The 27,772-nt window shown below is 53.0% G+C and overlaps 1 protein-coding gene across 3 annotated transcripts in view; it reads right to left on the reverse strand.

The window, feature by feature from the left end:
• Positions 1–27,772, reverse strand: part of LOC133349138 (sodium/potassium-transporting ATPase subunit beta-1-interacting protein 3-like) — a 37,219-nt gene that overhangs the window by 3,035 nt on the left and 6,412 nt on the right. Inside the window, exons 2-6 of one of the 3 annotated variants that reach the window (XM_061562369.1) lie at positions 10,872–11,009; positions 10,146–10,226; positions 4,597–4,884; positions 4,009–4,069; positions 1,286–1,370 (exon numbers count right to left, since the gene is read on the reverse strand). In XM_061562369.1, the coding sequence (XP_061418353.1) occupies positions 1,286–1,370; positions 4,009–4,069; positions 4,597–4,884; positions 10,146–10,226; positions 10,872–11,009 (653 nt within the window). The other 2 variants (XM_061562370.1, XM_061562371.1) reach the window with 2 other exon arrangements.

Raw genomic sequence — 27,772 nt, forward strand, 5'->3', positions numbered from 1 at the left:
CTTGACCGTGCTGAGACCATGAAACTTGAGAACCCGGCTTAATCGCAGGCGACTTGAAATCTGCAATCGAACTCAATGATTTCAGCGATGCTGGTTCAGCGCTCTGACCCAACCCCGTAGCATCGGAGGTGGGGGGGGGGGGGAAGGGGGGGCAGCGGGGGGCTGAGCCATGCCCTGGTGAACGCTCAAACCCTCTTGGAAATGACTGCAATCGAAGCCGCATCATCACTCGTCCCGTTTCGCCTCTCACGTGAGTTTAAGCAGTGCCGGATTAAGCGAGTGGCGAGGCCTGTAGCATATGTTAAAAAGGGGCCCTAAATAAAAATAAAACATTAAAACACATTGATTAACTTGCATGGTAAAGTCATTGTACTTTTTCATTTGCTATACAGCCAGATAATACGACAAATCGCGAACCTTAAACACCCAGTCGTTCATAAAAGTTGAAGGCGGTATAGTACTATAGTAATAGAGCAAGTGCAGAATCACTGAGCCGGAATTGATAGCTTGAAAGCATTTAGCGCGGGGGCCTTGAAGGTGCGGGGCCCGTAGCATACGTAGCGACTTGTGCTACTCTGATAATCCGGCACTGAGTTTACGGGTTGCTTAACAGTGACTATTCTGTGGGGGGAGGAGAGACACGAAAGGGAGTGGGGTGGAATCGTCGCCACAACAGCAGCTGAAGCGGGAACAGCAGCAGAAGCAGGAACAGCAGCAGAAGCATAGAATGGGCAGTGGTGATGATCAGGGACTCAGCCACACTGGGGAAATTGAGGCCATCTGGGACCCTCTTGCTTGTGAGATGCTAACTACCTCGCGTGGCGTACAGGAGGTCGTGGCTTCCATCCCGACCCTGACGCCTGCTGTATATATGTCGAGTTTGCGTGTCTCTCTCTCTCTCTCTGCCTGTGGTCGCGTGGATTTTTCTCCTGGTCCTCCGGATTATCCCCCGCTCCACATTTAGAATCAGCATCGGGCGTTCAGAGTATTTGGCTGCTATACAATTTCACGTGATGATAAGCCACTTCGATAGCCAGGTCGTTTCTGAAAATCGATTTGAATATAGCTCAGTGGGGCATTTACATGGTTACAATATAAAATAAATACTTGCATCTCCCGGCCCTGGCATGGTTCGGGTTTGCGGTGGAAAAAATGGATTAGCCGTATCTGGAGAAGCATTCTTATGGGTGGGGGGGGGTGGAGGATGGGGGGGGGGCCCAGACCCCCACAAGTGGCTGCGCCCCTGGGCAGGGACCGAGGAGGAACAAGTCGAGAGGGTACTTACACATAGACAGGCTTTAACTGTAAGTGTGACACTTTCTGTGGGGAGTGGTAGGCTGTGTATGAATGGAATCCACCTATGAAGTCAACTGGGTCAGAGAGAGAGAGAGAGAGAGGAAGAAAGAAGGAAATAAATAACTAAACAAATAAAAGAAAATCGGAGAAGTATTTTAGCGTAAAAATAAAAATGCTAAGAGTGAAAATAGGTTTGTAGGGATGTAACGATTTCTGTCACTCCGTGATCCAATGGATTTTGACAATACGACAGGATGCTTATTTGTGATGATTGTTGTTATCTAGTCCGTGGCATCTATATACTGCACTGGTTATGATTCTATCTCGATAGTGGTGTCAATCTAGAGGGATGTGATAACATACAGCTTCTTGATCGCTCCACTGCTGGATGAGGACTTCCTCCATGAGGCTTCTAGAATGGGGGAGGCCTTCATTCAGCAGTGGCTTGACAAACATATTTTATAATTCATTTACGGTAAAAAAAATATATAAACTGTTATTTACGTATTCATATCAAATTGTAGTTTTTGTTTAAATCAAAAGCATGAAACGTAATCATGCAAAACTGAGTTCAATCGACAAATAGATTAATCGTTACATCCCTAGGAGCAGAATATCGTGGGAGGAAAGATGGCAGAGAGCGGGAGAGGCGGGGAGAGACCAGGGTGAGAGACCATGGGGAGAGGCAGGGAGGGAGGGAGAGATAAAAGGGAGAGATAAAAAGGGAGAAATGGAGGGAGAGACTTAGAGATGTGGAATCCCTGCAGACCAAATAACGAGAAAAACAGAGAGACATCGAAAGGGGGGAAAGGGAGTCATTGCAAGAGAGAGACAGATCGGATGACAGTCACAACACACGACCCCGATCATTCAGAGTAGGGGGGGGGGGTCTCTACGAGTCCAGAATTCCGTGCCACACTCTGTGCAAGATGGCAATCACCGAGTAATGCCAGTTTGCGCGTGCCTCGCTCAATACAATCTGTTTATTTTCCATTGGTTTTGCGACGCCACGCTCATTCAAGTCACGGCGACTTCCTGCTCGATTGAATTCGAGCCCCGCAGAGAGCGGTGGAAATTCCGCATTACCACGGCAGGGGCGAGTATGATATCATCATTGGACAACAGGCTGTTGACTTTGGCGCAATGCGCTGCTCATTTTGGACCGACGACGACGACGATGGTGATGATGGTGATGGTGATGATGGTGATGATGGTGATGATGATGGTGATGGTGGTGATGATGATGGTGATGATGGTGATGATGGTGATGGTGGTGATGATGGTGATGATGATGGTGGTGATGATGGTGGTGAAGATGATGATGGTGGTGATGATGGTGATGGTGGTGATGATGGTGATGATGGTGGTGATGATGATGGTGATGATGATGGTGATGATGATGGTGATGGTGGTGATGATGGTGGTGATGATGGTGATGTCCTGAGTCAACCACCCCAACCGGGGGTTGAACTCGCGAAAACCTCCTCGTGTTATTTACTCAGGAACCACCGTCTCCTGTTCAACAAAATGCATCGCCGCTCTTGAAACATATATTTTTTTACTGAATTCCAAAATTAAATGCTTCTGGTTGTTATTTCGGTTGCAGAGCCCTCCACTGTGACTCATTCAGCAGCACGGCTGTTGCCCCATGTCTGGGCTCGCGGACTAATTCGGGTTTGCAATTTATAATTTTTGTGCGCGATTACTTTAATGTTTATTTTGCGTGACTTAAATGAATAAAGCAAACTGGTGCACGAGTAGAAACGGCACGCAGGAATTGTAGTTTGCGCGCGTGTACGTTGGTGTACGTGTGTGTACGTGGGCGTACGTGTGTGTGCGTGTGTGTACGTGTGTGGTGGTGGGAGAGCGGTGGTGCAGTGGTTAGCGCGCTGCCCTACGAACCCAGCGCCCAAGTTCGATTCCCGCTCACGGCCACGAACACCGGTGACGATTATCTGAACCGTTACTGGGCCTCCCCTAGGTCAACTCAGCCTCAAATGAGTACCTGGAGCGGTGTGTAAACATCGCCATTGGGGGGACAAAACCGGCCGGGCGTGGTGTTGGCCACCCAGCACTTGCCCCAACAGTCTGTTAAGGCTATACAGGGGATATTTGTCTTTGTATTTGCCAGTCAACTCAATCAGTCAATCTATTGCACCTGGGTCTGCCGTGCCTTCGACACTTCACGTGATCGCCTCGAAGTGCACCTAGCCTGGCACAAGCGCCGTGGTGACGTCAGCGCCACTTCGTGGTGAACGGCGGCTATTGTTGTTGTTGTTGTGAGAAAGCAGTTGCCATGGCGACCACGTGATGGGTCGGGTTGTCATCTCTGGGGGACATCACGGCACGAGGGGAGATCGCGAGCCGGGCAATGTTTTTGTTATTGCGCAACCGACAAAAAACTTTTAGTGTCCAGTGAAGACTGAGAGATGTTCCCAGTGCAGCAGCTGCCCCCCCCAACAACCCCGTGACGTTGGGCCAACGTTGGCATATTTAGTGGGAAGAGGACGATCCAGGGAAGACCAGGACAGGTGGCAGCCGGAGTGACGGGCAGCTGCGTTGCACTGGGGGGGGTGGGGGGAGTGACGCGGGGGGTGGGGGGAGTGACGCGGGGGGTGGGGGGACTGACGCGAGGGATGGGGGAGTGACGCGGGTGGGTGGGAGGAGTGACGCGGGGTGGAGTGACGCGGGGTGGAGTGACGCATCACTTACAGCTGTCTTCTTCTTCCGTGATGACGCTCACGACGTAGCACGAGTAGACGAATCCGAAGAGCTGTGGGACAGCGACACGGGGCAGGTAGACACACACCACGAGACGGACATGAACGAGAGAGACGATGGCGACGAAGCGGGCGAGACACGCGACGAGTCGAGCGGCGAGTTGGTGAGAGTCTTTGTTTGGGGGGTGGTGCTGCTGGTGGAGGTGGTGCTGGTGGTGCTGGTGGAGGTGGTGGTGCTGGTGGTGATGGTGGTGCTGCTGGTGGTGGTGCTGGTGGTGCTGGTGGTGGTGCTGGTGGTGCTGGTGGTGCTGCTGCTGCTGGTGGTGGTGGTGCTGGTGGTGCTGGTGGTGCTGCTGGTGGTGTTGGTGGTGCTGGTGGTGGAGCTGGTGGTGCTAGTGGTGCTGGTGCTGGTAGTGGTGGTGCTGGTGGTGCTGGTGCTGCTGCTGGTGGTGCTGGTGGTGGTGGTGATGGTGGTGCTGGTGGTGCTGGTGGTGCTGGTGGTGGTGGTGCTGGTGGTGGTGCTGGTGGTGCTGGTGGTGGTACTGGTGGTGGTGGAGCTGGTGCTGGTGGTGGAGCTGACCGCCAGCAGGATGTGGACGCCGCTGTGCAGCACCTCGAGGTGGGGGTACTCGAGCAGGCAGCCCGACACGCGCAGCAGCACGTGACCGTCCGGGGCCCCCCCGCCGGGGGCCCCCCCCTCCCCGCCCCCCACCGAGGGACCCCCCAACACGGCACCGCCCCCACCCCCTCCTCCTCCTCCCACGGCGAGCGCGGGCTCCGAGTCGACCGCCTCGGCTGTGCAGCCCGGGCCGTGCTCCAGGAACCAGGAGCGGTGACGCGACGCGGTGAACGTCAAGTAGTCGCCACCCTGCGTGGGTCGCCCAGTCAGGGTGGGTTGGGGGTAGTTCGACAAAGAAAAAAGCGTTTACGTCATGTTCATCTTGACATTATGATGATGATGATCATGACCACGATTATTATTGTTGTTGTTGTTGGTGGAATTTCGTCGCTCTTCACTCGCGAAGATGGACAGAGCGCGAGAGAGAGGGGACGACTCAGAGAGAGAGAGGGGGCGACTCACAGAGAGAGAGAGGACGACTCAGAGAGAGAGAGGACGACTCAGAGAGAGAGATGACGACTCAGGGAGAGAGAGGACGACTCAGAGAGAGAGAGGACGACTCAGAGAGAGAGGGGGCGACTCACAGAGAGAGGGGGCGACTCAGAGAGAGAGGACGACTCAGAGAGAGAGAGGGCTACTCAAAGGGAGAGGACGACTCAGAAACGGAGAGGACGACTCGGATAGAGAGAGGACGACTCGGAGAGAAAGGGGACGACTCAGAGGGGCCATGATGAGGAATCACTGATGAGCGGGAAGGCAGCAGCAGCTTCCCCATCGTCATCATCAACATCGACATCAAGATCATCATCAATGGAATTCCAATTCCCAGGTCGCCCTTTACAAAAGAAAAAAACCCCTCCCCCCACACTCCCCTCCCCCCACGCTCCCCTCCCCCCACATCCCCCTCCCCCCACGCTCCCTCCCCCCACGCTCCCCTCCCCCCACGTCCCTCTCCCCCCACGCCCCCCTCCCCCCACGTCCCTCTCCCCCCACGATCCCCTCCCCCCACGCTCCCTCCCCCCATGCCCCCTCCCCCCACGTCCCTCTCCCCCCACGCTCCCCTCCCCCCACGCCCCCCTCCCCCCACGCCCCCCTCCCCCCACGCCCCCCCACCCAACGCCCCCACACGCCCCTCCCCCCAGCTCACGATCCCTTTGATCATTTCCGATTGAAGATGATCCGAGCGCTGTACGATAATTCAAACAGATTTCATTCTTCTTTGTTTTCTGTTTGCACAACCTCCGCCTGCCATTGTATTGCGGTGGGGGAGGCGGGGGCTACATTACAAGTCACAGGCGCAGCCCTGCAAATGCCTGCTCGCGCCTATGCCGACAGGATGTGGCCTACACTCCACGGTATTTGGCCTACTTTTCCACACTGGCCAGACATCTCTATCAGATATGTCATAATACTACTACTATCTCGTCTCATCTCGAGTTACATACATTTATCGTCGTAATGCAAGGAGCTTAACAACAGTATAATCTATATAAAGACCTTAATCTGTATATCTAGAAACAATCTCTAGGGGCACTTTCCGACAAGGTAGAAAGCTGAAATGTGGCACATCGGTGCCTTTGAGGACACAAACAACATGAAAAATCTGAAAATCCCCGAATTTTTTTTATTTTAAGACCCCCAAATCTCGATTTTCAGCGTAATAAATAAACAAGTGTGTGCGTGGTGTCATTCATACACCGTAAAAAATATGAGATTGCCCGTGTTTTCGTTTGACAGCGCGTCACACAGCAAATACAATTAAAGCGATAACCATTCTATCTTTTATTGTTTTTCAGATATATCGGATTCAAGCGGTTTTTAACGACAAAACACGCATTTTATGATCTCCAAATCTGAATAATTCGAAAACTATAAAGATGGGTGAGCTTCCCCTCATAGTGTATTAAATTCATGCATTGTTGTTCTTTCTAATAAAAAAATAACGACATCTTTAAATTGATCAGTTTCCTATGGGTACGTTTTTAAATGTAATAAGTTGAATCAAGTCGTCAACAATTTACGTGTTTCTTGGGGAAACATACAAATATTTGGAGTAGTTGTTCGTGTCTGATCGTAGACAAATGGAGAATTTCTATTTTTAAAACATATTAAAAGTTTAATACAGCTCTCACTACATGGCATATGTATGCGATGGCATATATACAGTACTCTGTGTCAGATTTATTTAGTGGAATGTAACTTAACATATTTTTTTACACAAATATTTTTATTTTAACACGTAGAAGGCTTTCGCGACTAATATCATCCATAATCTAGTTTTTTTTGGTTTAGATCACATACATATTACCATCAGCCGCACTAAAGCTAAGCACCTGACTGGGTATTTTGTACCATCAGACACTCCACCCCCACAACTCCCAATTGGTGATGGGGCAGTTGTGGAGAGAGTGGAGAGTTTCCCATACCTGGGCAGTGTGCTCATGACCGGCTCCGGTTTGACAGCAGAGGTCTCACTCTGAATCAGTCCGAATCAGTCGATCGGTTGCGTAACGCTGTGTGGAAGCTACCTGGTATGTCGCTCCACACAAAGCTTCAGGTCTTCTCGGCCACAGTCGTTCCCTCCCTTCTCTACGCTCGCCGGTTAGAAACGTTTAGGCTGGCCTGCCTACGATCCATCCTGGGTTTAACCAGGCTGGATTGTGTGAGGAGCTCACAAATGCTTGAAAGATCTGGACAAAGTCCCATCGGTGAGCTCCTCCGGCAGGCAAGGCTCGTTGGCTGGGTCATGTAGCCCGCATGCCCAGTCACCGCATGCCTAAATAGCTTTTGTTCGGCTGGATAGAGGGGACTAAACGGGCGTGGCACGGGCTAGAGAAGAGATGGAGTGATGTACAGGAGGACGTGGAGCTGAGTGGACTTGCCGATGACTGGTACCAGCGGTGTCAAGATCGGCCTCAGTGGAGGAGGCTCATGAAGGACGCTACTGGGCAGTTGGAGGCAGTCGCCCTCCAACAACAACGGAGGGCTGAAGAGCGACGCTCACAACAACGAGCGGAGCGCCGGGTGGCTAAAGCACAGCAAGTTGGCAAAGTAGGGGGCACAGGTGGTGCATCAGCCAGTCATCTCAGTCGTCTCAGTCAGTCGTCCCATGGCACCTGGATCTGTCCCGTGACCTGCCAGCGGGCGTTCAACACTTCACGTTACCTCAACGTGCACATAGCCTGGTACAAGCGCCGTGGTGACGTCACTGCCACTAAGTGGCGAATGGCGGCTGTTGTTGGGGCGGTAGTGTAGCGGTCAACGCGCTGCGCTACGATCCCGGCGTCTCGAGTTCGGTTCCCGCTCACGGCCACCAACACCGGTGACGATTAACTGAACCGGTCCTGGGCCTCCCCCTAGGTCGACTCAGCCTCAAATGAGTACCTGGCGCGATGTGCAAACATCGCGGCTGGGGATACAAAGGTTGGCCGGGCGTGGTGTGGGGCAACCCACGTGTGTGCCGTTCCGGCCTTCATAGACGCTAACAGCACTTGCCCGAACAGTCTGTTGAGGTTACAAGGGGGATCTTTGTCTTTGCTCCACGCGCGCGCGCACTTCTGTCTCGACGGGGGGGCGAGGGGAGCTAACGGGCGGCAGTCGTCACGTGACGAGCGGCAGTCGTCACGTGACGAGCGGCAGTCGTCACGTGACGAGCGGCAGTCGTCACGTGACGAGCGGCAGTCGTCACGTGACGAGCGGCAGTCGTCACGTGACGAGCGGCAGTCGTCACGTGACGAGCGGCAGTCGTCACGTGACGAGCGGCAGTCGTCACGTGACGAGCGGCAGTCGTCACGTGACGAGCGGCAGTCGTCACGTGACGAGCGGCAGTCGTCACGTGACGGGCGGAGCGGGGCTTGATTAGCGCGGCCCCCGCTGCGCGTGCTGCGTCTGCGGGTTTCATATTTCTTGGGGGGCGGGGGGGGCGGGGCGGGCGGGGGGGGGTGAGAGGGGGGAATTCGAACAGATATTGGGGAGGGAGATGGAGGAGTCGGTGGAGGAGTGGGTAGAGGGGAGTGGAGGGTGGAAGAGCGGGTGGAAGAGCGGGTGGAGGAGTGGAGTGGAGGAGGGGGGATGGCGGTCCGGCCATTAGTGGCGATGAGGAATATCAACAAAGCAAAGAAAAAATAACCAAAGCTTAAGGGGATCCAAGTAGCTCAAGGGGCCTCGGATTTATGACAACATCATAGGGCGTATGAAATGCCAGAAGGATGATGGTTGAAGGTGGAGGAGGAGGATGGTGGAAGGTGGAGGATGGTGGAAGGTGGAGGATGGTGGAAGATGGAGGAAAGGATGGTGGAAGGTGGAGGAGGAGGATGGTGGAAGGTGGAGGATGGTGGAAGATGGAGGAAAGGATGGTGGAAGGTGGAGGAGGAGGATGGTGGAAGGTGGAGGATTGGTGGAAGTGGAGGATGGGGAAGATGGAGGAGGGGAGGTGGAAAATTGGAGTAGGAGAAGGGGAGGAGGAGGAAGGTTGGGGAGGAGGATGGTGGAAATTGGAGGAGGGGAAGGTGGTGGATGGGAAATGGAGGAAGGTGTGAAGGTGGAGGAGGAGGATGGGAAGGTGGAGGATGGTGGAAGATGGGGAAAGGTGGAGGTGGAAGAGGATGGGAGGGGAGGATGGTGGAGGAGAGGTGGAGGATGGGATGTGGAAATGGTGGAGGAGGGTGGAAGTAAGGGGGGAGGAGGATGGTGGAAATTGGAGGAGGAGGAAGGTGGAGGATGGTGGAAGATGGAGGAGGAGGATGGTTGAAATTGGAGGAGGAGGAAGGTGGAGGAGGAAGGTGGGGGAGGAGGATGGTGGATGTGGGGCAGCTGCTGCTGGCGTGCTCGCGATGGGAGGGATCGAGGCGTGAGATGTTCGCTGCTGTCGGGATGTCCCCGACGTGGCGGGGGGGGGGTGTGGATTAGGGGGCGCGTGTGGTGCTGCATTAAACACGCGGTGGGGGGGGGGGGGGGCTCAGAGGCTCGGCAGACGCCGCGAGGAGATTCCTCGCCGAGATGCATCAAGAGCGAGACGCGCGCACACAACCAAAGACAAAATACCCCCCCTCCAATGATAGCCTCAACGGACTGTTGGGGCAAGTGCTGTTAGCGAGTAGGGGGTGGGTGGCCAAAACCTCGCCCGGCCACCAGTGCTGATGGCTACGCACCCGCACACCGCACCAGGTATTGTACTCATTTGAGGCTGAGTCGACCCAGGGGAGGCCGAGAAGCGGTTTAAAATCTTCGCCACGCACTGTTACTGGTTCGTGAGTGGGGCATTGAACGCTGTTCGTTGTGCAGTGCGACAACCACTGCTCCCCACAAGCGTGCATGTATGCATGTGTCACAACGTCTCACGCTGTGACACACGCACGCGCACACGTAACAGGGATGTGCTCCAGATTTTCAGGATAATTCCAAATATCAGGCCGAGATACGAAACGTCGAACGCTTTGGAATGAAAAAATGGGTCGCGTGGAATTAAATCGCGGGTTGTGTGCTCCGTGAAGTCGCAGTGGGCTGCTCACCTTGGTGAGGCCGCCCACCTCCAGGTAGAGGCAGATGATGAACACGTTCCAGGCCACCCACAGCACGCTCCACGCCGCGTACTGCGCACGCACAAAGACAAAGGTACCCCCCCCCATGTGGAGCTCACAAAGAGTGTCGGGGCAAGAGCTGTTAGCGAGCGCCCGTGAAGGCCGGAATGGCGGCGCATGTGGGGGCGGTGTGGCCAGAACCACGCTCAACCGCCTTTTTCTCCCCAGTGACGGTGTTTACAAACCGCACCGGGTACTCGTGTGAGGCTGAGTCGAACGAGGGGAGGGCCAGGACTGGTTTCAATATTCGCCATGCACTGGGCCCGTGAGTGAGCGAGCGAGTAAGTTGCAAGCGAGTGATCACGTGAGTGAGTGCATACAAGTCTGAGTGAACGAATGGGCGATTTACTGAGTGAACGAGTGCGTACGTGAGTGAGCAAGCAAGTGATCAGGCGAGAGAGTGAGTGAACGAGTTATCAAGTGAGTGAGTGTACGAGAGCGGGCACGTGAGTGAGTGAGCGAGCGAGCGAGCGAGTGATCAGGTGAGAGAGTGAGTGAGTGAACGAGTTATCAAGTGAGTGAGTGAACGAGATTGGGCACGTGAGTGAGTGAGCGAGCGAGCGAGTGATCAGGTGAGAGAATGAGTGAACTAGTTATCAAGGGAGTGAGTGAACGAGTTATCAAGTGAGTGAGTGAACGAGCGAGTGAGTCGCTCACCAGCACGATGTAGCGGGGCCGGCACTGCACGGTACCGAAGAGGCCTAGGATGAGGAGGAGCACGTGGAGGAAGTTGACGAGGATGGGCGCCCACTGGTAGCCCAGGAAGTCGAACACCTGGCGCTCGAGCACGGCCACCTGCGGGGAGAGGATTGGCGAGGACACTAACGTGGTCACGGAGATGATGAAACCAAAAAAAATTATATCAACTAAACTATGAGACATGTTTTTTTTATTTCACCAGGTAAGGCCCCACCAAGTTATGTTGATCTGTTCCCGTAGCGACCTGGCGATCACGAATGATAGCTCAATGAAGTGGGCTGTCGTAATCACCATCATCATCGCGTAACAGCATCCACATGCTCTAAACGAATAGAGATGCATAGAGACCCATAGAGATCCATAGCAATGCATAGAGACCAATAGCGATGCATAAAGACCTACAGACTAAAATAAAACGAAACTTTTTATTTCACCAGGTAAGGCCCCAATGAGCTATGTAGCTCTTTTTCAGAAGCGACCTGGCCACCACAAATGATAGCTCAACGAAATGGGCTTATCGCGTGGAAATGTATTGCAGCCAAACACTGTCTAAACGCATGTTGATTCTAAATGTGGAGGGAAAAGTCGGAGGACCCGCAGAAAAATCTACGCGACCACGGGGAGGGAGAGACACGCAAACTCCAAATATACGGCAGGCATCGTCAGGGTCGTGATTGAACCCACGACCTCTTGTGTACCAGGCGAGGTAGTTAACATCTCCTAGTCACCGTGATGATAATAGAGACACGCAAACTCCAAATATACGGCAGGCATCGTCAGGGTCGTGATTGAACCCACGACCTCTTGTGTACCAGGCGAGGTAGTTAACATCTCCTAGTCACCGTGATGATAATAGAGACACGCAAACTCCAAATATACGGCAGGCATCGTCAGGGTCGTGATTGAACCCACGACCTCCTGCACACCAGGCGAGGGAGTTAACATCTCCTAGCCACCCCAGGTCGCCTACAAAACAAACATTGTCCTTAATTTGTTACGCTCCCACCCACCCACAGAAATCACAATTTGAGTTCTGATCACTTCCAAGTGCATTTCCCCTCGTGTATTGAATATCCCCGCTTGTTTAAATATTCCCGTGGGTGCTGTGGTGTCAACCTGTGGACTGTATCCGTCCATGCGCTGCATGACGAACCCCAGCGACCCGAGTTTGACTCCCACTCACGATCAATAATCAGCACGATTGGCTACGTACGGTGCGAAAGAAGTTCAACATACATACACACAAAAACAGCGGCGATTATTTTGAACCGGTCATGGGCCTCCTCTAGGTCGACTCAGCCTCGACTGAGTAACCTCAGTCGAGGCTGAGTCGACCTCCACTCCTCCACCTTGTGTGCCGTGTCGGCCTTCGTAGGTGCGACTCGCTAACAGCACCTTGCCCCAACAGTCCGCTAGAGGCTACACGGGGCGCCTTTGTCTCTGTTGTGGACATGAGCGCGGTGAGTGTGATGCATGGGCGACGTCGTTCGTGGGTTAATTTGAGTAATTGTATCATTTGTGAGTTTGATTCCCTCTCGCTTTGTATCGATTCCGCCGGGTTGTTTATCACAGGGGGGCCGGTGTCATTATCCCGAAGACGCTCAACTTGTTTGAACTTTAAGCGTGCGCCCGTGCCCAAGCTAGAGACGCGTGGGGCATCCTGTTGGGAGCGGTGGCGCGGTGGTTTTAGTTAATTTCACCTTCATTTAAGCGGGTTAAAAAAGTATAAACAAACCCTTGAGGTTAGAAACCTCTATTCTGACGGGGGGAGGGCTGGCACTTTGCTGCCAGCCAGACCCAACCGAGTTCCAATCCCGCTCACAGCCAACATTGTTCGACGTTTTATAACCGAACCGTTGCCTTGGCCTCCCGTAGTTGGACTCAGCCTCACGAGGAGTTTTAAAATTAGAAGCAAAAAACCCACGACGTTTCAATCGCAACACCGACGTTTCACCCACCCCGACTGACTAGTGACTCCGCACCGCACGTGGTTTAACACGCTAACAGCCGAGCAGCAGTGTATGCCCGCAGGGCAGGGCACGGTAATTCATTTCATTTCTGCCAGGATTCGGACTAAATTGACATTATTTTTTCGCCGCCATGGAAACTTCGGTTCGCGTCTAAATATAAATATGAATGAACATGAATATAAATGTGAATGGATTTCCATTTGGGGTGGGGTGGGGGAGGCTGTAATTGGAATAGCGATGGCAGTAGATGGCGCGGCGTCTCTCGAGGTGTGATGAACGCCGCTGAGAGTTCCTCCGTGAATGTCTCCGAGTTGGAGGGAGCGACGTTGATGATTTCACCGAGACGGGAGTGACTGGGCCGATCGTAACACAAGCTCGCTCCGTCTCGCTCCGGCCTCGGACCAGCCGATTCCTTCGCTCCATCTCCGCATTGGCTGTCACCCCCGAGCGGGTTTTCTCTCCTCCGGCTGCCATTCCCTTGTTAGCCTTTCGCGACCGATGTTATGCATAATAGAGGTTATTCACAGGGTAATCAACATACATTATGGTAATGGGTATCCGTTATAATTTAGATTCAAATATTCACCCCCCGGCCTTAGCACCTGATTGGCTAACAAGGACATCACACTGATCCCTCTATTTAACACCGAGGCAGGAGGATGTCGCCACAAATCTGGCCGTCCGCTTGATGATGCTCGTTGTAATTATTGGCGAAACGTCGGACTCGGATTGCAAATGTTGCGGGTGTACTCTCCGACACAACGGTGTGCTGAAAATGTAACGAAATGGCACGTTCTGTTTACGTGACAAACCTTACTAGTTGACTGTGTCGGGTGGTGGCGGGTTTAACGACGCAGTTATATTCACACGATCTAACAAAAAAAAACCCCTCTATTATGTAGAACTTCTTTCGCACCGTACATAGACGACCGCGCTAATCGGAGGTGCTTAGGAAGGACAGCAAACTAAGCACCGCAAGCCGTGGCAAATAAATGAGTTGCGTGTGCAGCGAGCCTCACGTCCCCCCTACCCTCTACAGACACACACACACGCGCCTAATCACAAACACAAACACACACACACGCCTAATCACACACACGCCTACACACAAACACACACACACGCTTACACACACACGCACGCCTACACACAAACACACACACACGCCTACACACACACGCACGCCTACACACACACACGCACGCCTACACACACACACCTACACACACACGCACGCCTACACACACACACGCACGCCTACACACACACACGCACGCCTACACACACACGCACGCCTACACACACACACGCCTACACACACACACGCACGCCTACACACACACACACGCACGCCTACACACACACACACACGCCTACACACACACACACACGCCTGCCTACACACACACACACGCCTACACACACGCACGCCTACACACAAACACACGCACGCCTACACACACACGCACGCCTACACACACACACGCACGCCTACACACACACACCTACACACACATGCACGCCTACACACACACACACGCCTACACACACACACGCCTACACACACACACGCACGCCTACACACACACACGCCTACACACACACACACCACGCCTACACACACACGCACGCCTACACACACACACGCACGCCTACACACACACACGCACGCCTACACACACACACGCACGCCTACACACACACACACGCCTACACACACACCAACGCCTGCCTACACACACACACACGCGCCTACACACACACACGCACGCCTACACACACCACGCACGCCTACACACACACCACGCCTACACACACACGCCTACACACACACACGCCTACACACACACACGCCTACACACACGCACGCCTACACACACACGCCTACACACACATACGCCTACACACACACACGCCTACACACACGCACGCCTACACACAAACACACGCACGCCTACACACACACGCACGCCTACACACACACGCCTACACACACACACGCCTACACACACACACGCCTACACACACACACACCTACACACACGCACGCCTACACACACACACACGCCTGCCTACACACACACGCACGCCTACACACACACACGCACGCCTACACACACACACGCACGCCTACACACACACACGCACGCCTACACACACACACGCACGCCTACACACACACACGCACGCCTACACACACACACGCACGCCTACACACACACACGCACGCCTACACACACACACGCACGCCTACACACACACACGCACGCCTACACACACACACGCACGCCTACACACACACACACGCCTACACACACACGCCTACACACACACACACACACGCCTACACACACACACGCCTACACACACACACGCCTACACACACGCACGCCTACACATACACGCACGCCTACACACACGCCTACACACACGCACGCCTACACACACGCACGCCTACACACACACGCACGCCTACACACACACGCACGCCTACACACACACGCACGCCTACACACACGCACGCCTACACACACACACACACGCCTACACACACACACACACGCCTACACACGCACGCCTACACACACACGCACACACGCCTTGAAAAGCGAAAGTTGTGCAGATTAAAGGAAGAGCACTGGGCTCAAGCAATTGAGCGCCGAGGTGCTCCAGCCTGCATACTAATGTCACTGTCGCCGCCTCGCCTCCGTCTCTCGCTCCACCCTCTACTACATCATCCACCCTTAACCCTCCTCCTCCTCCTCCATCATCCACCATTCTCCACCTCCTCCTCCATCATCCACCCTTAATCCTCCTCCTCCATCATCCACCATTCTCCACCTCCTCCTCCATCATCCACCCTTAACCCTCCTCCTTCATCATCCACCATTCTCCACCCATCTCCTCCTCCTCCACCTCCTCCTCCATCATCCACCATTCTCCACCTCATCCTTCATCATCCACCATTCTCCACCCGTCTCCACATCCTCCTTCATCATCCACCCTTAACCCTCCTCCATCATCATCCACCATTCTCCCTCCTCCTCCAGCCCCCCTCCTCCGCAGTCCTCCCGTGGTGAACCCATTTCGTCTGCTTGGTGGACACAAAGGCAGGGAGGTTTAAAACAAAACAACAACAACAGAAGAGACCGTGCACTCTGCTGCTGCATCAGCTGCCGCACCGGGAGATGGACATCGAATCGACATCGTCGGGATTGAAAGTCCTGTGGCTGCTGCTGCTGCTTCTCACAATTTCACTCCCAATGCAGCAGCAGCAGCCCTTAATTGAAGGCGTCATCAATAATTGCACATTCCAAATGGAAATGCGAGTGCAACAACGCAGCCAAAGCACGCACACGACGGCTCGTGCGACGCAACACAAACACCGTTAATTGCATGCCTATTCATGCCATTATATTGATTAATTATCATTAACCCAATGGGTAACACGCACTGCATAATGTCATATTAACAAAACGCGTTACAATGCACCTGAACACATTAACCACCCTGGGGTGTAGGCGCTTGGAGCGTGCGCGTGGTGATGGCATCGCCTCCTCTGCCACTTTAAACCCTGACGACAACCACGCTGCTGCTGCTGGTTGTGGTGGTTGGGGTGGTTGTGGTGGTTGTTGTTGTTGTGATCGCGAGCGACGCGTCAAAGTGCCCCAATTGTGACGTGAGGTTTCTCTCTGACGTGCAACTGCCGCTGGTGGGGGCTGTGTCGCGGAACGTCGGACGCGATCGGTACATTTTGGTCACGTGACAGACCTTACTGGTTGGCTGTGTCGGGTGGAGGTGGGGGTCACACGACACAGATTGGTATTAATATAAGTTTTGTTTCTTCACGGCGTAAAGTTTACGCGAACTAACCCAAACCAAATTTTGATTTGAAGCTTTCGTGACTGCAGGGATTCATATTCTTGGTTCTTTCGGTAAAGTCACGTAGAAGGGAAACAACACTATTTTATTTTTTCCCTTCTACGCGAACTAACCCAAACTACTTGACGATGAATTATACTGGTCGAGCGAAACTTGTGCGTACGTTGACCTAAAGATCTCAACAGAGTCAGGGGTTCTTGAGAACGAGTCTCGGGTGAGGCTCTGCTGGGCAATCCAATGATATTATTGCGATGTATGATACTACGTGTTATTACAAGTATCATTATTTATAGTAAGTATTGATTGTTATCTTAAACATAGCCCAGAGTCCAAAGCGAACAGCGGCGAGTCGCATCGATCAATTCGGCCTGTCTGGCTGATGAATCAAACTCAGCTCTCTTCACCTCTGACCCCTGTGTTTAATGGATTAAATATTAACTAGGGCAGACGGATCAATGGTCCCAACCGGAGCCATCCTTTGTTGAAAAAACCCAACACGTTCGTCAATCATGTGGCCGTGGTTCGGAACGATATAGCGCATAGGAGGCGACGTTTCGGGCGACGGTCCTTGTTCAGGGCTTCTATGAAGCAGCGCCGCTCAAAACGCGTTGGCCCGCCCCTGCCACCCAACTTCTCCTCCCTCCGAGCTCAGCCAATATGAGACGGAACAATACAAACGAGATGGAACAATACAAACGAGACAGAACAATACAACTGAGACAGAACAATACAAACGAGACAGAACAATACAACTGAGACAGAACAATACAAACTAGACAGAACAATACAAACGAGACAGAACAATACAACTGAGACAGAAGAATACAAACGAGACAGAACAATACAAACGAGACAGAACAATACAAACGAGACAGAACAATACAAACGAGACGGAACAATACTAACGAGACGGAACAATACAAACGAGACGGACGATCCAGTAGTGGATGCTCTCTCTAAGTCCCCGGTCGACCTCCACTCAGTGGGGGGTCCCTCATTCTCCTCTGCTGACCCCATCGCCTCGAACTCCTCACCCAAGCCGTGTGTTGCTGTAGACTCCCTGCCCTGGTTCAAGTCCAGGCACTTCTCCTCTGTCTATGCCTGAGGCTCGCACAGAGACCCATAGACTCACACAGAGACCCGTAGACTCACACAGAGACCCATAGACTCACACAGAGACCCATAGACTCACACAGAGACCCATAGACTCACACAGAGACACATAGACTCACACAGAGACCCATAGACTCACACAGAGACTCATCGGCCCACATGGAGACCCATAGACTCATATATCGTCCTATGACTAAGGGGCATTCTTATTTAAAGGGTGAACAGCATCCTCACCGTGCAGAATTACAACTCCCTCCCTCCCCCCGGCCCCTCCCCTCCCTCCCCAGTGACGGACCCTCGCCATTGCGTGGGTCGCTCTGCGCCGTTGTCATGGAAACAAATCACGGAGACGGGGGGGGGAGCGGTGGGAGAGCGGTGAGGAGAGTGTGTTACGTGAGGCTAAGCCTGTGTACACACAAAGACAACGATCCCCCCGTATATCCTGAACAGACTGTTGGGGCAAGTGCTGTTAGCGAGCAGCTATGAAGGCCGGCACGGTAACACGAGGGGGTGGGTGGCCAGCACCACGCCCGGCCGCCTTTGTCTACCCAGTGGTGATGTTTACACACCGCACCAGGTACGCATTTGAGGCTGAGTCGACGTAGGGGAGGCCCAGGATCGGTTCAAATAATCGTCACCCGTGTTGGTGGCCGTGAGCGGGACGCGAAATCGGTTGGCTCGGGTTCGTAGCGCAGCATAGCGCTAACCGCTGCGCCACCGCTCCCCACGCACAGTGGCATGCGGATACACACACACAGATATGCACACACACAAAGATACGCACACACACACAAGATACGCACACACACACACAAAGATACGCACACACGCACACAAAGATACACACACACACAATATACGCACACACACACAAAGATACGCACACACACACACAGACACGCGCACACAAAGATACGCACACATACACACACAAAGATACGCACACACAAAGATACACACACACACAAAGATACGCGCACACACACACACACACACAAGATACACACACACACAAAGATACGCACGCACACACACAAAGATACGCGCACACACAAAGATACGCACACACAAAGATACGCGCACACACACACACAAGATACGCACACACACACACAAAGATACGCACACACGCACACAAAGATACGCACACACACACAATATACGCACACACACACAAATATACGCACACACACACAGACACGCACACACAAAGATACGCACACACACACACAAAGATACGCACACAACACACAAATATACGCGCACACACAAAGATACGCACGCACACACACAAAGATACGCGCACACACAAAGATACGCACACACACACACGCACACACGCACAAAGATACGCACGCACACAAAGATACGCGCACAATGCCGGCTACACACATGAAATCAGAGGGGGAACACACCTCTCGACAAAGTCCGCCCTGCGACCCTCCCACCCCACACAGCAGCAACAGCAGCAGCACACCGCACATCATCATATCGACAGACAGCAGCACCTCGGTGACCCTGATCCACGCGAGGCAGAGCCACGCAGTGACACCGCGCGTCCTGTACCTTGCACGGGCACGGCGACTCGCACACTGTGCGCGTGCAAGGCTACGTTCCACCCCCACCCCCGCCACCACCACCACCTCCCTCCAACGCACTGCCTATTCAGAAATGTTATCGGAGCACCTATGCAGGCCGTTCATATCGCACACGCACGCACGCGTTAGGCACGGTTTGGCTTACGTACGGTGTGAAAGAAATTCAACACACACGCTGTATCAGCCCCCCCCACCCCTAGGGCCTTTAGACTGTTGGGGCAAAGGGTGTTCGTTCGGGCGCGCCTACGAAGGCTGTAACGGTACACGAGAGGGGTGGTGTGGGTAACACATCACCCGGCCGCCTTTGTCTTCCCAGTTGTCCTCCCCCCCCGCCGCACCCCCGATTAGCACGGTTGGCTACGTACGGCGCGAAATAAGTTCAACGTACACACGTGTACATTTAGAGTCAAGGGTTGGTGGACCACGGAAAGATTTGCGAATATCTTACAACAATCAGGTGTTCGTACACGTGACCCTTTGGCCGCTGCCGCCAGGCGCTGGTCAGCACGCGCTGGACATGCAACCCAGAGGTCGCCGACTCGACCTCCCGGCGCGGCAGCCGACACATTGGTGCAAGCTCCTACACCGCCCCCCCCACGCCCCACGCCATCCACCGTCACGGCCTCTGTGCGCCCCACAGTCACAGCACAGCGAGTCGACCGGCATGTCGTGTCGCGTGCTGGTGACCCGTTCCGAACAGAATTTGTTGAACTTTAATTTTCGTATTTCTTAACACGCTGCCAGCAACGCGAAAGTCCTCTGAACGTGACCGTCCGTCCCAGCCAGCCAACCTAGCCAGCCAACCAAGCAAGCCAGTCAGTCAACCTGCCTGCCAAGCCAGCCAGCAAGCCAGTCAGTCAGCCAGTCAGTCAGTCAGCCAGTCAGTCAACCAGTCAATCAGCCAGTCAGCCAGTCAGTCAGTCAACCAGTCGGCCAGTCAGCCAGCCAGCCAGCCAGTCAGTCAACCAGTCAATCAGCCAGTCAGTCAGCCAGTCAGTCAACCAGTCGGCCAGTCAGCCAGCCAGCCAGTCAGCCAGTCAGTCAACCTGCCTGCCAAGCCAGCCAGCAAGCCAGTCAGTCAGCCAGTCAGTCAGCCAGTCAACCAGTCAGCCAGTCAGTCAACCAGTCAGCCAGTCAGCCAGCCAGCCAGTCAGCCAGTCATTCAACCAGCCAGCCAGCCAGTCAGCCATGCCAGCGAGCCAGACAGCCAAGCAAGCCAGTCAGCCAGCCAGCTATCCAGCCAGAAAAACGTTGTGTTCTGATCTCGTACGATGTGTTTCCTTGTGGAGGAGCGAAGTCTTACCGAGACGCGCAACTTCTTGGGCCGAGGGATTTGAGAGATTAAATATTGTGCTTTTGTCTCACTTTGTGGCATTGTTGTTGTTGTCGTCGTCGTTATATTCCCAGCAAAATGTTTTATTCAGAATGTTGTTTTACCCCGTCCCGTGGCGAGGGGGGTGCAGGGCGGGGGAGACGCGGGCAGTGGTAGCAGCATCACCGCGCCACTGCTCTCTGTCTGTCTCTCTCTGAGAATGTTGTCCGTTTGAAAAACCATAACAGAGGGAAGACAAAATACAAAGACCCCCTCCTACTACATACGTAGCTACTACACGTGTAGTAGCTACTACACGTGCAGCTACTACACACGTGTAGCTACTTGTGCTACTAGGATCATCCGGCACTGCGCCTGTCCAGCCTTAACGGGCTGTTGGGGCAAGTGCTCTGTCGGTGTGTAGCAGCACCTCGGGCGGCACGCGAGTGGGTGGCCTGCATGGGGAACACAGCGCTCGGCCGCCTTTGTCTCTCTCCCCAAGTGCCGAGTATTTGACGCAGCGCAGCAGGTGTAGTACTAACTTGAGGCTGAGTCCATCTAGGAGAGGCCCAGGATTGGGGGACCGGTTCAGATGTTCGTCACTGATGTTGGTTCCGGTTTGGGAGGGGAGTGCGCTAACCACTGCGCCACCGCTCCCCCCAAATCACGCGCACACACTCAGACCTCTCGCCCACGCGTCTTTGGTGACCATCTGAAGGTCGTTCTGTAATTAAAAAGAAAAACCACGACCACATTCAGCGCATTAAACATAAACTCATCTCTATACATATTACCTTTATAAATAAACCCTTTATATGAGATGCTATCCATATCAAGTTGAGATTATGATACGTTTGTTCCACGGAGAATTAACAACGAGGAATTATCACGTCTGGGGTTTTTTTTATCGTCTGGCTGTGAGATCTCAAAGAGGCAGACCTTTCGCCACAATGTGAACGCATATTAAATGCGATAGCCAATATGAGTAATTGTCGGAGCGATAGGAGGGAGCGGTGGCGCAGTTGTTAGCGCACCGCGCTTTGAACACAGCCACCTCCGAGTTCAGTCTCCTGGCAACGGCTCACGTCGGTGAACGAGTCTCGAGTGCACGCGGAAATCCCTGACGTTGAGTCGCCGCGATTTAAATCACAATATCTGCAGGCAGGCCAAAGTGATAGGGACGCCACGGTGGTGAGATGTCAACTACCTCGCCAGGTATACAGGGGGTCGTGGGTTCGATCCCGACCCTGATGCCTGCTACTATATATTGAGTCTGCGTCTCTCTCTCATCTAGCCATGGTGGTGAGATGTTAACTACCTCGCCTGGTATACAGGAGGTCGTGGGTTCGATCCCGACCCTGATGCCTGCTACTATATATTGAGTCTGCGTTTCTCTCTCATCTAGCCATGGTGGTGAGATGTTAACTACCTCGCCTGGTATACAGGAGGTCGTGGGTTCGATCCCGACCCTGATGCCTGCTACTATATATTGAGTCTGCGTTTCTCTCTCATCTAGCCATGGTGGTGAGATGTTAACTACCTCGCCTGGTATACAGGAGGTCGTGGGTTCGATCCCGACCCTGATGCCTGCTACTATATATTGAGTCTGCGTTTCTCTCTCATCTAGCCATGGTGGTGAGATGTCAACTACCTCGCCTGGTATACAGGAGGTCGTGGGTTCGATCCCGACCCTGATGCCTGCTACTATATATTGAGTCTGCGTTTCTCTCTCATCTAGCAATGGTGGTGAGATGTTAACTACCTCGCCTGGTATACAGGAGGTCGTGGGTTCAATCCCGACCCTGACGATGCCTGCTGTATATTTGGAGTTTGCGTGTCTCTCTGGGTTTTACGGAGTTTCCCTCCACATTGATGAAGATGCGTTTAGAGTATTTGTCTGCTATCAGTATCCACATGATAAGCCATTTCGTTGAGCTATAATTTGTGAAGGCCAGGTCGCTTCTAAAAAAGAGCTACATGGCTCAGTGGACCTCACCTGGTTAAACAAAACTAGTTTTTTGTTGTCTTAATAGTTTGATTTCCTGATCAAAGAGCACTGAAGCATTGTGGCTCGCCTCCTCTTTACAGCCCGACACGGCACGTGGTGGAAATTCCACATTCATATGGCGAGCAGCGCATCTAATCCATAGGGTAACCGCTGTTGACTTCCTCACAAAGTCGCGCTCAATTTATCGACCCCGGAGAGAGGTGTGAGTTGTGATGGGCTGAGTCAACTCGCCGATTTGAACTCGTGCTGCCTGCAGATTGCGAGGCCGCTATTGGATAAATGAACCAAACACATTAAATTTCGATGTAAAGCTTTCGTGACTGCAGGGATTCATCTTCTCAGGTGAGGACGGCTGCTTGCGTTGTGGCCGAAATGTCGTGAGAATTATTTTACTATGTTTTATTTTCATTATTTCATTACTTCCCTTCTACGTGACTTTACCGAAAGAACCAAGAAGATGAACCAAACACAGTAAATAAAATGCAACTCCAGAGACAGATTAATACCCAAAAATATATCTCAAAGTTGTTTTCAAGCGGTTGGCTGCACTTGCGCTATGCACACGGAGTAAAGAACCACTGCGCGCGCAGTGGATCCGGGATCGCGGTCGAACCAACATGGGCTGTAGTTTGCACACCTGATGATAATTGCTTGTGTTGCAATCAAAACGTCGTGAGAATTTTTATTGTTTTATTTTTATTATTTTATTAATTCCCTTCTACGTCACTTTACCAAAAGAACCAAGAACATGAATCCCTGCAGTCACGAAAGCTTCAAATCGAAATTCAACATGGGCTTGTTGCCGTCCGAGAGTTGGGGTCCCCGCGATAGAGCGAGTCCTCGCTTAACGCGGTGGAGGCGTTCCTGAAAAGTGTCGCGTGAAGCGAAAAACGCGTTTGGCGAACACTCTTTCCCCTTAAACAGTGCAACGATGAAGCTTAGCGAGACGCGGGGTACGACTACCACCTCGCACACCGCGCATTGAGACGGCGGTACGAATAGCTGAGGGTTCACCGCTGCCTCACCGCATCATCCCGCGCGCTGTATCGTTGTACCGCTCAGCCTGCACAGCTCAAGAAAGCGGCTTGTCGTCGACCGCTCAAAAACCGCGTTATAACGAGGCACGTTCCACGTTATAGCGAGGCACGTTCCACGTTATAACGAGGCACGTTCCACGTTATAACGAGGCACGTTCCACGTTATAACGAGGCACGTTCCACGTTATAACGAGGCACGTTCCACGTTATAACGAGGCACGTTCCACGTTATAACGAGGCACGTTCTGTGTTATAGCGAGACACGTTCTGCGTTATAGCGAGACACGTTCCGCAATATAACGGTGTATATTCCACGTTGTAATGTGCGGGTTCCAATGTTATAGCGGTGCATGTTCCAAGTTATAATTGGGCGCATTCCAGCAGACAGGGAGGGATAATTATGCCTGTTGATGAATCATTTGCCCTGTGTCCTCTGCGGTGCAATTCATTGTAGCAACCACAACTTGATACCAACTAAACTATTAAACTAGTTTATTTTTTATTTTACCAGCTCCACTGAGCTTCGCAGCTCTTTTTCAGAAGCCAACTGGCCATCACAAATTATAGCTCAACGAAGTGGGCTTATCACGTGGACATTTATTGCAGCCAAACACTTTCAATGTGGAAGCGAAAAACTGGAGGGCCCGGAGGACAATCCACGCGAGAGACACGCAAACTCCACATTTACAGCAGTTGTCAGGGTCGGGATCGAACCCACGACCTCCTGTGCACCAGGCGAGGTAGTTAACATATCCTAGCCACCGTGATGATGATGAGAGAGAGAGATACGCAAACTCCACATTTACAGCAGATGTCAGGGTCGCGATCGAGCCCACGACCTCCTGCGTACCAGGCGAGGTAGTTAACATCTCCTAGCCACCGTGGCACCCCAACGTTTTCGCTCGTGTGGGAATCATCTATCTTCACCAGAGTTCTCATGCCCAGCTGCCCCCCCACCCCTCCCTCCCACCCCCCGAGTTGTTGGACGGACAGACGGGCCCAGGCTATATAACGCGGAACCGCATTCAGCCGCGGTTGGAGAAGCGACGGCGTTCACCGGGGACCCGGGTTAACATCTGCCAGAGCCTCCACGGCACAAATAACTCGTTCGGGCCTACACAATGCAGCATATGCCGCTGTGTGTGTGGGGGGGGGGGGGGGGTACAATAGGGAGGGGAGGGGGGGGAGGGGTTAGGAGATGCGTGGAAGAGGTGGAGGAGATGCGATGTCTCTACTTTTTGTATCGATCAGTTACATAGATATATAGATATCGATCAGTTGCATAGATATATATCTTTTTAGTTGCTGCTCCATCGCAGTCATCCAGTGTCTATCTACTGCTGGATGAAGGCCTGCCCGTCGTCATCATCATGGTCCGCACTCTTTCCACCGCTGAATGAAAGCCTTCCGATCATCATCGTCCATTTTTCATCCAGTGCTGGATGAAAGCCTGCCCATCATCATCACGGTGCATTCTCTATCCACTGGTGGATGAAAGCCTCCCCATTAACATCACCACCATGGTCCATTTTCTATCCAAAGGTGTCACCACCTCTCACGATCCAGCGAATACGCATAACAAACCACCCAGCACTTTCACACGAGGCTGATTTAATCGCTCCGTCTCCCTGGTGGACGTACTCTCCGGAGCGTGTTCACCCCTTGCGTCTGCTGCTCCGTAATTAGTCTCGACCGTCGGCCGTGGTCACTTTTGGGCCTCAATAGGCAATCGCAAACTAAACTGCACCGACCACGACACACCACATCCCATCGGCCGCAGTAAGCCTACTCTCAAGCTGCCATTGGTTCAGCACTAGCAAGCTCAAGTAAAACATAGATATATACAACAACAACAAAAAGTCTTTCTTACACATCCCATCAGGCGCACTGAACGTACAGGAAGACGTGCAACATTTGAGCAGCACTGATTTCAAGACGACCTAAACTTTTGGACCGGCATTGACGTGCCGTGTCTCATCGGCAAGAGTCAAGCTCGCTTGGATCAATGCGAGCGAGCTGCCAGATGTTCGTAGGCAAGGGCCCTCTCCGTGAAAGATTTTGGTTTTTGTGTATTTATCAAAAAATAATGCGTCATGTGGAATGGACAGGCATGTGGAGGAGGCTAATTGTCGCGTGTTTATTTCGTGTCGCGCGCATTTGCATTCTGTCGTGAACTCTCCGCTGCCTCATTTGCATCTCAATGAGAAGAGACGAGCAACACAACACACACAGATGGCCCATATAGCCTTCACAGACTGTTGGGGCAAGTGCCGTCAGCGAGTAGCAGCTCCTATGAAGGCCGGAACGGCACACGAGGAAGGGGTGGGTGGCCAGCACCACGCCCGGTCGGCTTTGTCTCTCGTCTCCCAGTGCTGACCTTCACACGCACACGCACGCGCAGCGGGTATTCACTTGAGGCTGAGTCGACCTAAGGGAGACCCAGGAGCGGTTGAGATCATCGCCACTGTCGTGTTGGTGCCCGGCGGTGGGGACCGGCGGCGCTAACCACTGCGCCACCGTTCCCCACAACGCACAAAACTCGCAGCCTGCAGGGTCCACGCTGCTATCACAGTGGGAGTTATTGGCCGATTCCAATTTCTCGTTGGCTACCTCTGGCTGGCCTCTCGTCCATCGACCGTCAATCCCTTCTGGCCGTGACGTGCCCCGGCCCATGCCGCCTAATAGGCACTCGCAAACTAAACAGCATTAGCTCGTGTCGACTGTACCTACACATCCCCTATTATCTTCCCGCCTATCTCTCCCCATCTACATTTCTCATCTCTCTTCTATCACTCGTCCACTCACTCTCTCTCCTCCTCCCACCCCACTCACCGCCGTTCCCACATGTCCTGAACAAGGCCAGTGGGCTAAAACGTCTCCGTTACAAATGCAAAGAACAACCCCCATCCTCCCTCTCTCCCGTTGCCACGGCCATCACGAAACTCTCTTTGCGTTAGGCAGCCACTCCGGAAGAGCATCTCCCTTTGGGAGGAAGAGTCAACGTGCACTCTCCCCTCTCTCTCTCTCTCCACTGCGGAGACTCACGCTCTCCCCCCCTCTCTCTCTTCGTCTCTGTGGGTCGCAGCTGTTGAGCTTCTAACGACGACGGCGCTCGCTCTCCCCTTTCCCGCGCGTGTTCACATCACCCACCAGTCATTGAGGCTGACAGCTGACAGCGATAACGCCGCAAACAAAGACAAAGATCCCCCCCACCTCGTATAGCCGTCCATGCTGTTCGGGCAAGTGCCGTTTGTTAGCAAGCATTGTGCACCTACGGAGCAGGGGCTACACACACACACACGCACCAGCTGTGTACACACCGCTCATGGCGCTCAGTTAAGGCCGAGTCGACGTAGCGGGAGGCTCAAAATCGGATCCAAAATGCCCACTCGCCACTGATGTTAGCCGTGAATGTGAATTGAACTCGGGTGGCCGGGTTCATAGCGCGTTGCATGTACACCCCCCCCCCCCCATGTGACGTTTCCCGCACCTCCGATTAGCACGGTTGATTACATACGGTGCGAAATAGGCTCAACGTACACGCGTAAAATACACGAAGAACACTCAACACTGATCCTAATGTTTCTTAACTATCGAGGATGTTCCGATTTAAAGCTTTCGTGACTGCAGGGATTCATCTTCTTGGTTCTTTCGGTAAAGTCACGTAGAAGGGAAGTAATAAAATAATAAAAATAAAACAAAATAAAATAATTCTCACGACGTTTCGGCCACAACGCAAGCAGCCACATGAGGACGGCTGCTTGCGTTGTGGCCGAAACGTCGTGAGAATTATTTTATTATGTTTAATTTTTATTATTTTATTATTTCCCTTCTACGTGACTTTATCGAGGATGTGCCGTACCCTGGCGTGCCAGCAGAGGTCGGTACAGCGAAGCGCAGACGAATCTCCATCTGTCCCGTCGCCATGGGGATACAGTG

The sequence above is a fragment of the Lethenteron reissneri genome, chromosome 29, assembly GCF_015708825.2.
Source record: "Lethenteron reissneri isolate LAM-NWPU_2019-01 chromosome 29, ASM1570882v1, whole genome shotgun sequence".
In the NCBI taxonomy this organism is placed as follows: Eukaryota; Metazoa; Chordata; class Hyperoartia; order Petromyzontiformes; family Petromyzontidae; genus Lethenteron; species Lethenteron reissneri.